The following is a 12,232-nucleotide window of genomic DNA, read 5'->3' as shown; positions in this document are numbered from 1 at the left end:
ATCTGATTTGGAGTGTGTCTTGCGCAGCCTTGAGCCTTTGCTTCTGCTTTTCTAGACTCCTTGCGGTGGCAACGAGCCTTTGATGGGCATTCTGTTGCTCCGGGTGTATGTCCGGTGTGATGTCGTATGGACTATTATCTTTGATAGAGTCGGGTTGTTCAGTTTGATTCTCCGTGTTGCCGTGGTCCGGCAATGGCTCGCCCTGCTCTAACGCTGGGTCTGTATGATCGTTGTTTCTACCGAGGCGGGATTTGGGGCGGCACTTACGCCGCCTCTTTGACTGCTTCTCGAGGGGACAAGCCTTCGTAGCGTCCTTCCGTTCCTTGTCGTCGTCTTCTTTTGGTGTGTCCACCATGTACACGTCATATGACGAGGTGGCTTTCCAGTGCCCTATAGGTGCTGGTTCATGTTCGTCTCCTACATCATCGTCCAGACCATCGATGTTTTCGGAGTCGAAGTCGAGCATGTCGGTTAAATCATCGATAGTGGCTACGAAGTGGGTGGTGGGTGGGTGTCGAATTTCTTTGTCGTCCGCATCCCAATCCTGTTGGCCATAGTTCGGCCAGGATTCTCCTGACAAGGAGAGAGACCTTAGTGAATTCAGAATGTCGCCGAGGGGCGAGTGCTGAGAGATATCCGTGCCGGTGAATTCCATGATCGGCGCCCAATCGGATTCAATTGGCAGGGGCGCGGGCGGTTCAGAGTCTGGGAAAGAGTCCGGCTCCTTGGAGTCGCGGGCTGCGCGGAGAATTAGGCTGGCGTTCGGCTCGATCACCGTTGAGACTGCAGCCCCTGAGGCGGTGTCTAGCCACCCGTCCTCGATTGGCGCAGTTGGCTCCGAGCTAAGGGTCGGAGCTGATGCAGGCGCGGCCTCTGGGGTACTTTTTGGCGGTAGAGCTAGGTCATACCCATCATGACAGTGCGGCGCGCCCGGCTGTGGCTCGAATCCGTCGAAGATCAAGTCTCCGCGGGATGTCGGCCGTGTAGTTCAAACTTCCAAATCTGACCTGATGGCCAGGGCGTAGCTTTCAATCTTCTCCAGATGGCCAAGCGAATTAGCCCGCAGTGCAAAGCCGCCGAATACGAAGATTTGTCCGGGGAGAAAAGTCTCACCCTGGACCACATCGCTATCGATGATAGTAGGAGCCATCAAGCCTAACGGCGGCGGCACAGAGGAACTCTCAATGAAAGCACCAATGTCGGTGTCAAAACCGGCGGATCTCGGGTAGGGGGTCCCGAACTGTGCGTCTAGGCCGGATGGTAACAGGAGGCAGGGGACACGATGTTTTACCCAGGTTCGGACCCTCTTGATGGAGGTAAAACCCTACGTCCTGCTTGATTAATATTGATGATATGGGTAGTACAGGAGTAGATCTACCACGAGATCAGAGAGGCTAAACCCTAGAAGCTAGCCTATGGTATGATTGTATGTTATGGTTGTTGTCCTACGGACCTAAACCCCTCGGTTTATATAGACACCGGAGAGGGTTAGGGTTACACAAGGTCGGTTACAAAGGAGGAGATATCCATATCTGTATTGCCTAGCTTGCCTTCCACGCCAAGTAGAGTCCCATCCGAACACGAGACGAAGTCTTCAATCTTGTATCTTCATAGTCTAACAGCCCAGCCAATGGAGATAGTCCGACTGTCCGGAGACCCCCTAATCCAGGACTCCCTCACCCGTGGTGACATTGGTAGTACTCTAAGCATAAAGGTTGAATGGTAGTATCATATGGTGTTGTCGTAATTTGATCTCTAGGACTATCTGTGAAACTTTGGGGGGGAGGGGGCTCAATAGTTGAGGTGGTTCGCTACCTATGTGATTTCATCCTACTTTCTCCGATAGAATGGATTTGGAGTGATTCTTTGCTGCACTTTGAGGGATTACCATGTGGTTCAATTATGCTAATGTTGTTGAGAGTTAGCACTAGCGAAAGTATGAATCCTAGGCCTTGTTTCCTAGTATTGAGAGTTTGAGACACCATTTTACTCACTTTTGTTACTTGCTACCTTGATTTTTTTATTTGTTCATAATATAAAAGGCTATTTCTACCATCCATATTAAACATCTATTATCATCTCTTCATCGAACTAGTGCACCTATATAATTGACAATTGTGTTGGGTGTGTTGGGAACACAGGAGACTCTTTGTATTTTGATTGCAGGGTTGTTTGAGAGAGACCCACCTTCATACAACACCTCTCGCAGATTGATAAACCTTAGATCATTCACTTGAGGTAAATGATGGTGATATGATGTATAGAACATAGTATACACCATTGGTCTACTGTTCTGACATGCTTAAATCACTATATGTGGTTAAATCTAATGAGGACAATGATGGTGATATGATGCAAGAAGTGGATAAACTACTTCCTAAAACTGTGGAAACGTTGAATATGGGAAATTGCAAAGGATCACTAATGATGCCTCTTGAGGATGTGTTTGACAAGAATCTTAAAATCGATGTTGGTCCTTCCCATAAAAAGTGGGGACCTATATTGGTTTAGAAGCCTAACACTAGGACTCATGGAAATATCAACATTATGGCCAAGGCTACTGCCTACCAGAGGAAGAAAAATCTTGAGGTCCCAACTACCTTTAGAGGTAACTATGTTACTATTCTTAGTAATGATATTCTTATGAAACAAATTGAACAAGTTGATTTATCTTTTGGTGATAATGATCATAGTAAACAACATATTATCTCTGGTGTTTTTGAAGAAGAAAAAGAGCTCTATTTAGCTTTCGCTAATGTTAATCCTGAAGTTGCCTTACCTGATAATTTGGATTCTGCTCTATGATAGAATTTAACACCCCTGCTAGATCTTTTCCCTTCAATCCAGTTAGCACTGCAGGTCTTTTAGAGAAATCACCTGCTATTTTAACTAAAACAAAACCTTGTGGTTTGTCTCACCCATTTGGGATATCATGATATGTATTATATGGAATATTAGAGGTTTGGGTCAATCTGGCAAAGTGCAGTGCTTAGGTGATACTATTTTCAAAACTAGACATGATTTCATTGGTTTTCAACAAACTAAGAGATATATTGTTTCTAGGGTTTCCACAAGGGTACCCAAACGAAGCTTTGTTGTCGTTGTTATTGTTGTCGTCGTCGTTGTTGTTGTTGTAGGGAAGGGTTTGTCGGAGTCTAAAATGCATCTTGGGTCGGGTGAGCTCTTTGCTATATCAGTTGAAAGTTCTCTACGTCAATGCTCAGGGTGCCCTTTCTCCCGATGATAGCTTGGCCATGATCCCTCGTGGAGCGCTGACTAGTGAATAGACGACGCCAACAATGTTGAGAAATCTATTACATGGTGGTGGATCCTTCCTTCTCACCGCTATGTTGCTTGCTCTATCTATTTTGGTGAAAAGATTGTGCCATATTTGAAGGTGTGATCGAGTCCTGTGTAAGGATGCATTTTCCTAGCTGTTCCTTCTTTTTAATAAAAGGGGGCGGGGTAACTCCTATTGTTCAAATAAAATATATGTTAAACATTTTTCAAAAATATATGATGTACATTTTTCAAATATATATTTTTGAACATATTTCTTAGTATGTGTTAAAAGTTTTTCAAATACACGTTGAACATATTTTTAATTGCATGAAACTTTTTAAAACGTAGTGAACATTTTTTTACACCATGTTAATTTTTTTAAATGTGATGAGCACATTTTAAAAATGCGTGAATATTTTTTGAAGTGTCACGTACATTTTTTTTGTTGGTACAAAACATTGTCTGTTTATTACCTGAACATCTGTTTTGCATTATATAAATATATTTATTTAATATCATGAACATTCTTTTGGAACATGTGAATATTTTTAATGTATATTTTGAATGCCCATCAACACCTTCTAAAAGTTGCGCGAACATTCTTTTAGCACTACATAAACATTTTAAATATAAATATTAATGTTTAGAATATTTGAAAATACAAATAAAATTAAAAAGAAGGAAATCAAAACAAAAGGCGATCAAAGGGAAGGGAAGGAAGCAGCGTCACATACTGCTAAGTTTCACGCCCACATTAAGCGACACACAGTCGCTCCCTGCAATCCTATCCACACACTCACTGCGCACGCACTTCCCCGTACCATCCACAAGGCAACAGTAGAAGCCCATGGAAGCAGCTCAGCGACGACGTCGCCTCCCCCCGGAGGCACGTGTCCGCTTCAAACGCATGTGTCAGCAGGCCCTGTCTTCCAACACGAGGCACACGCGTCCACCTCCCAGACGTACGTGTCACCCTCGCATTACTCGCCGAGGAGTATATACACACTTTCACAAACGCTAGCTCAGTCACTTGTGTACTGCAACACTACAGCCAACACTACAGCACTAGCACGAGCGAGCAAGTTCCAGAGAAGTTCGACCACAGCGCGCGACCATGTCGTCGAGGCAAGACCAGCGCGAGGCGAGGGCCGAGGCCGACGCTCGCCGCGCGGCGGACGAGATCGCGCGCGCGCGGGACGAGCGGGTGATGCAGGCGGAGATGGACGCGCGACGCGCGGCGGACGAGATCGCGCGCGCCCGCGCGGACCGCGAGCACGGCGCACTGGGCGGCGGTGCCTACGCCGAGCACCCGAGCGGCGGCGGCGGCATCCTGGGGAGCATGCAGGAGGGCGCCAAGTCCCTGGCCAGCGCGGTCGGCCGCACGTTCGGCGGCGCCAAGGACACCGCCGCCGACAAGACCTACCAGGCGGCGGACGCCACCGGGAACACGATGGGCGAGTACAAGGACTACACCGCCGAGAAGGCCAAGGAGACCAACGACAGCGTCGCGCACAAGACGAGCGAGACCGCGGAGGCCACCAGGAACAAGCTCGGCGAGGCCAAGGACTGCACCGTCGAGAAGGCGACGGAGGCCAAGGACACCGTGGCGCAGAAGACGAACGAGACCGCTGAGGCTACCAAGAACAAGCTGGGAGAGTACAAGGACGCCTTGGCCGGGAAGACGCAGGAGGCCAAGGACAGCACCATGCAGAAGGCCCACCAGACGAAGGACGCCGCCGCCGAGAAGGCGAGGCAGGCCAAGGACGTGACACAGCAGAAGGCCGGCGAGTACACGGACGCCACCAAGGGGACCGCGCAGGAAGCCAGGGACAGGTCCATGGCGACCACGCAGACCCACGATGCCGATAGGTATGCCACTCAAGTCTCGACTCATTAACTTGCACACAAGTCAAACTAGGACTCACATCGTACACATTTTTCGTGTTGATGCGCACGCAGGGGTCAGCAAGGGACCGGTCTGTTCGGGGCGCTGGGCAACATGACGGGCGCGATCAAGGAGAAGCTGACGGTTGGCTCGGGCACGCAGCAGCACGACGCCGGAGGGCACGGCCTCCGGCTGGGCAGCGAGGACGAGCGCGCGGTGAAGGAGCGCGCGGCGGAGAAGGCGGCGTCCGTGTACTTCGAGGAGAAGGACCGGCTGGCCAAGGAGCGCGCGGCGGAGCGGGTGGACAAGTGCGTTGAGAAGTGCGTGGAAGGGTGCGTCGGCTCCTCCTGCGCCCACCGCAAGGGCAAGATGTGAGCGGCCGGGCGTCCCACGTGACCGACCGCGGGCGCGTCTTCGGTGCGACGTGCACACGTATCGCGTTCTCGTGCCATCCATGCCGTCACTCCGAGCATGGCGGCGACAATAAACTTTTAACTCCTAGTGGAGCTCCAGTAGAACCTTCGTTTTCAATTTCCTTTTTACTTTTTTTGAGGATCAAGTTCCTTTTACTACTGCCTTTGTCTAAGTAGTGTGTGCGTCCCTTAGTTTGGTGAATCGTAAATGCTCTACTGCTTTGTTTTACAATCTCCGGTGTCTTAGTACGAGTTTTTGCATGCCCTGTGTGTACTGTCTGCGTGAGTCTGGCGCCTCGTATTGGTGTCTGTCTACCTCAGGAGTCGAGACTAGTCTACGCGTGTGTGTGTGTTGTGTGCACCGAGGCGTGCACGATCGGTATTTTTCCTTTAGGGAGGGGATGCCCTCATGGCTAGCTACTACTTCATTGATCTGATAATAGCAGTACATCCTTCACGAAAGGAGCTTACCAAGAAAATCAGAGAATTCCCCCCTGCAAAAAAGAAAACCAGAGAATTCATCGGCCCAATTAGAAAAGACATCATGATCATAAGCTATATATTGTGAGCAGCCTCTTTGGCTTCTCTTCCGACAGTGTAGCAATTCAACACTTCCTATCATTCCCGAAATGACAGAAAGAACAATTGGCCCTTGTACGAAGGAAACGGTGATAGTTCGGGCATCTCCAACGCAAATTCTCCCAAAAAAAAACTCTCAACGCATATTTCCTATCATTCCTGAAATGACAGAAAGAACAGTTGGTCACAAATTTCCTATCACTAGATGACACCCGTGGTGCTAGACGACACCCGTGGTGACAGAAAGAACAGTTGGTCACAAATAAATAGACGTGACTTCCCTTCTAGTTGTACATGCAGCTGTATCATTGCGTCAATGTTTATTAAGTTTCTTCTATCAATAAATCAATGTATTCGTCTTTCCAAAATCAAAACGAGCATCCATCTTCCTACATACATGAATGAGCATGTTCGAAATGAGCTACCGCGATTAAACCAAAGAATGAGCTATCAAAATGAGCTACAACAAGTGCATGTACCCCGTCGTTTTCGCATTTGAAGAACACCTATTCGGGGTGCTTCGATGTGTCCGAAATTAGCCGCAGCATTGTCCGCATGCAGTCGTCGCAGTATATGAGCGACATCAGCGAGCCACAGAGCTGCTGCACAAGCGCCGAGCCAGGTGAATGGCCGGACGAATCCATGCCCGCAAATCGTCGGCGGCGCCGGGAGGACGAACCCGTACCTGCATGCGGCGATGCGCCCTTACCGGGACTGCGGGAGATGCTCCCCGACCACTTCATCACTTGGCGAAGTCACCGGTGACCGGAAAAGCTAAATCCGGCGGGTAGCGATGAAGGTCCACAGATCCGCAAATTTGGCGGCCCGGGAGGCCTCGTGCGTGTGGCGGCCTTTTGGCGAGCTCCTGCCGGCTGCTCTTGTCGGAATCTTGGGCGGCGGTCCGGCGACGGCGCGAGGGGGAGAGGGGAGGTGTTGGTGGGAAAGCGCGGGCTGAAATGCCCCCCGCCCTCCCCCCACCAATTGCTTTCGCTTATGTGCGGGCACCGCAACGGTGAGGGGGAAACCCACGAATACGTGGGTCGGGGCCGAGATTTTGCCGCACCCTTTAAAAAAATTTGCGGGTCGAGGCGGGATACAGGGTCTGATCGGACAGGTTTTTCCCTCGACCCGCATTTTGAGGTTATTTTGTGGCTCGGGGCGGGATACAGGGTCTGCTAGAGTTGCTCTTACACCATGTTACAAAATAACTTCAGATTCCATCGTACCGGCAGCAATCATGATACCATATGATGTGTGCTTCTACTTACACTACTTCCACGTAAACACCAAAACTACAAAATTTCCTACAACTGCAATGCAATAAAAAGATAACTCAAGGCACACATCACATCATTCTACATTCTAGAAAATTGATTTCTAGGTGAGAAAGGATGCATGGATATTGACAGCAACTTTCTTCCAGACAATAAACCTGGATGGACAAAATAAAATTGATTTATACATATGGAGAGCACCTCATGGCTAATATATCCCTTGCTTAGTTTCATCCATAGATTTTCTAAATTTTATTTCTTGTAATTGTTACCTGTTTCTCTTCTGATGTCAATTCTGAAGTTAAGTTCTCTGAACTGGAAAAGCTCCAGAGGAAGAAATTCCTATGATATATATAAATAAAAGGTGCAAATGTTCATGGAGTGAAAACAATATTAATGGAGGAGAGCTTCCGTACAAATTCGAGTAGCAAGAGACCTGTGAATCAATGAAGTCAATGCCAACAACATGAACTATGAAGCAAAACTCCGAGCATCTTTCAATCCGGAGTGCAATCTGACAAACTAAAAACATTAGTTAAGCATAGGAAAATTAGGGGTAGCTGGAAAAAGGGAGCATCCAGTAAGAGACATCTGAAGTGGTCAAGTCAATTCAACTAGCAAGAGACTTATGAAGTAAAACATCGAGCACTTTTTAATCCAAGGGGCAATCTAAGAAAACATAAGTTCAGGATAGGAATCCTTAGGTGGTTGAAAACAGGGGGTGCTACCAGAATGGAGGTCGGTTCCGAGATGTGGATGCGAGTAGGCGTGCGGGCTTAATGATGATGGCATTACAAAAGGGTTTTTAAACATAGCACCTGTAGGGTATTAATGGGGTGAGGTATGTGCATCTGTTGGCCAAAGAGCATCATCGGGGAAGATGAAACAGAAACCCTCTTTTAATATTCTTAGTTCCTAATATAGTAAAAAGAATGAAAGTACATAGTTAGCGATGATGCATTTTCATATTTCACAATGAAAAAGGCATGACATGATGAAAATAATCATAATAGATCAACACTTTTAAAGAAAATCAAGGAAAATTATAGTCAAAAATAGAAGACTACAGTATATAACGTTAAAGAAAGATGGTTAAACTATGACCATCCCAGTGGACTGTGTCTATATGTTGTATCTACTAATCTACACCATTTGATATCATATCAATTTGTGGCCTAATTATCCTACATTTTACCAATTGTGGTCACCCTCAAACGGATGGATGCGTAGGCAAAGGCATAGTCAACAGCCGATTCCACCTCCTTCCTGGGTACTCCTCCACAAGGGTTACATAGCTAGGATTGAACTCACGGAGAACTCCTTCATGCATTGAGTTAGTCGGCAGATCTGGTCCAGGAGACCTCCGCCGGCCACCAGATGCCCACGGGAGTGGTCTCCCCCAAAACAGCAGCTAGAGTGATAGGTGGAAGAGTGGACGCCCAATTAGTAGCCGGGGTCGTAGGAGCGGCATCGCTCGCAAGGGGGTCGCGACGCGCGGGATGGCTCGCCGATGTCACACGTGGCAGCCCCGATGGGGATGCGGGGTAGTGGGGTCAGAGTGAGGTCGCGGGGATCGTGCGGCGGCCTGCCGGGGTCACACCATATGGAGTGCCTACCTCGCTAGAGATCGCTTGGTAGAGGCGCTGCATCTCGCCGGGTTAGTCTCGAGGAGGGTTAGCAAACGGTGGTGGATATTAGATTGAGTCGTCGGTTCCAGAAGACGGAAGGAGAATCGAATGGACGACGATTTGTTTGCGGTGGAACCGGACGTGAGGAGAAAGAGGCGTTCGTGGTCAGCCTATGGCGGGTCCACAACTAGTATCCGAAAGCTGAGAACATGGTTTGGGACTGCTCCGCTTCATAAAAATCGGTTTTGCACCACTAAATTCACTTTGGAGCAGTTTCATCTAGAAGTTGTAGTACTATCAAAGAGAATGTTTGGCTTCCATCTAGCTTCAGCTTCAAGAATGAGAAATTTGGTGAAAAGGATCTATTTGATTGGTTGAGGGGGGAGAAATGAATGGGTATCCACTTACTGGTGGAGTGGTGGGTAATTTCCAGCCAACTCCAGCTTCTAGAGTTTTTTTGGAGCACCCCCTCAAGAGCTTCATAAAAATCTGGGAGTTGTATCCCAGATTCTAGTTTTTTTGTGGAGCGGCATATCGTGGAGCTACCCCATTTGGCTTGTGTTTTCTAGAGTGGAGCTGAATTTTAAGGAGCAGAGCAGTCCCGAACATGCTAATACAGCCAACGGTCGGCTATAAGAAGTATCCATGTCATCCAGCCAACCTCTTAGCCGGCATGTACAATAGCAAGTTTTAAATATGTACTAGTTTATCAATAGTTGGCCCACCTTACATCCTCACAAAGCGTCTTGGGTCTCTTGTTGCAGCTGGCTAATAACCAAGAGTCCGCTTCTCTTCTCTCTCATCTACTCTCTCCTCCAACTAAGCAAAGATATAGTATTCTATTCCTTATAGCCTGCTTATATCACTCTATTGTACTTGCTCTCTGTATTGTGATGGGTCCCCCATGTAAGCATTCCTGAAACGACAAAAACAACAGTTGGTCGCAAATTTCCTATCATTCCCGAAATGACGGAAAGAACAGTCAGCCCGATATGTGTCCACACGGACGTTGAACGGACGCGCACGCGTCCGCCTCGGGTCCATTTGGCATCCGGACATCTAAATCTCACCATCCACATTGACTACGCATGGGTGGGAGGCCCCATCTGGCAGCCACCCTGGCCGAGCAGTCGCCTCCTTAATGTGGGAGTCGTGGACCGGTGGGAGTCCACACTTTCACTTCCCCACTCTGGCGACGTGTGCCTTCTCGAACCCCCACATCCAAACCCTAGCACGCCGCTCCTCCACCTCCTTTTTTGGCCACCATGGGATGGCATTGAGTCCCCGACCGAAAGGGCAAGCACGACCGTGAGGCCCGGTCCTCCTCCGTCCGTCGCCGCCGCTCTACTCCTTCACCTCCACCTCCACCTCCACCACCCGCCTTTCACATCACGCCACTGGCGGCCGGATCTCGCTTGCGCCCGTTGAAGGAAATATGCCCTAGAGGTAATAATAAAGTTGTTGTTTTATATTTCCTTATATCATGATAAATGTTTATTATTCATGCTAGAATTGTATTAACCGGAAACTTGATACATGTGTGAATACATAGACAAAACAAAGTGTCCCAAGTATTCCTCTACTTGACAAGATCGTTAATCGAAGATGGTTAAGTTTCCTAACCATAGACATGTGTTGTCATTAGATAAAAGGGGTCACATCATTAGGAGAATGATGTACTGGACAAGACCCATCCGTTAGCTTAGCATAATGATCGTTAAGTTTTATTGCTATTGCTTTCTTCATGACTTATACATATGTCACACCCTAGCTAGTTCATGCATTAGAGTGTGCATCATGTCTATTCTTTCATCAGAAACCTGAAATGGGGATGACAGAACCCCCAGCCCCCTCTGAAACCAACTAGGGTTTACTAAAAACTTTTTCAATGAACCTGAAATGCCCTTCTAAAATGCCCATCATTTTTGTCTTGGTTCAGAACCTCTGCCAGAAGTGATGCACATTTTCCTAGGCCATCTTAGGGTCTTTGAATTAAATCATAGATATTTGAATTGGGCATTTAAAATTATATAAAATATTTCAAATGCTCAAATATCTCCAAACTAAAATGTTTCATGTTGGAAATAATCCAACTATGGACCAGGAGTAGTTTGGTGATTTTAGGAGTTGCCTAAGTATTTTTAATAATTCAACAAAGTTGCAGAAGTATTAAAAAAACAGAAAACAGGAGAAATAGCAAAACTTACCTGGCGCCCAGCACCCGGCCCACCTGCCGGCCCAGCCCAGCGCCGCTCCAGCGAGCTGCTTGCCGGCCAGGCAGGCAGGCAGGTGCCCGACGGCGGCCGTAGCGTGCGCCACGCAGCTGGCCGTCGCCCTGCTTCACCTCCTCGCCTCGTGGCTGGATGGATGAACTCCACGCCGCGCCGTGAACCCCCAGGACACCTCCATTCTCCCCCAACTCCTCTCTCTCGCGCTCCCTCGCCATGGCCGACGCCATCGCCACCACCCCCTCACCGTAGCCACGCCCTCCGTCAACCCCACGCCGTGCCGCCGTGTCCAGGAGCTCCGCCACCCTCCTCTTCTTCGAGCAAGCCGAGCCCCGAGCGCTCGCAAGGCCCGAGTCCACCGCATCGACCTCGACCGAACCGCCGTCGCCGGAGATCCCCTTCAACGCCATCGTCGCTCCGGCCCGTCCCCGGCCGCACCAAGTGCTTCGTCGAACTCCCCGTGAGCTTAACCATCTTCCCCTCCCTTCTTTTCTTGCTCCCGAGCCATGTAGCAACCTCCCGGAGCTCAACCGCACCCACCGCCGCGGAGCTCGTCGCCGACGTGCTCCCGGTCACCCTCTGGCCACTACTTGGTGTCCATCATGCTCACCACGTCACGTAGCACCTAACCAGCTACTCCCCGCACCTCACCGACCCCTCTAGCGTAAAGTTCGCCTTCGGCCGAACTCCGGTGGCCGCCAAAGTCGTCGCCGGCGCCAACTCCGGCCACCCCGACCCCAACGGACTCCACCAAGAGCTGCGGCTCCTCCTCAGCTCCACCCCGATGGCCTCCGCGACTCGTTTGGTTGCCGAAATGGCCAAAACCACTTCCGCCGCCGCGTCGGGCTCGCCGGCGGCTAAACGCCGGTGCAGCCGACCTGGTTTGACCGCGGGTGGGCCCTGGTTGACTCCGATGAGTCAATGACAGGTGGGGCCCAGCCCT

The 12,232-nt window shown here is 49.3% G+C and overlaps 1 protein-coding gene across 1 annotated transcript; it reads left to right on the top strand.

The window, feature by feature from the left end:
* Positions 1 to 4,325: 4,325 nt before the first annotated feature.
* On the top strand, positions 4,326 to 6,039 carry LOC119288815 (late embryogenesis abundant protein 1-like). The gene is made up of 2 exons (XM_037568354.1): positions 4,326 to 5,151; positions 5,242 to 6,039. Exons 1-2 carry the CDS (start codon positions 4,397 to 4,399, stop codon positions 5,540 to 5,542), a joined length of 1,056 nt encoding a protein of 351 aa, XP_037424251.1. The 5' UTR covers positions 4,326 to 4,396; the 3' UTR covers positions 5,543 to 6,039.
* Positions 6,040 to 12,232: the final 6,193 nt, after the last annotated feature.

The sequence above is a fragment of the Triticum dicoccoides genome, chromosome 4A, assembly GCF_002162155.2.
Source record: "Triticum dicoccoides isolate Atlit2015 ecotype Zavitan chromosome 4A, WEW_v2.0, whole genome shotgun sequence".
NCBI lineage: Eukaryota > Viridiplantae > Streptophyta > Magnoliopsida > Poales > Poaceae > Triticum > Triticum dicoccoides.
This window is presented reverse-complemented; position numbering and strand designations above follow the sequence as displayed.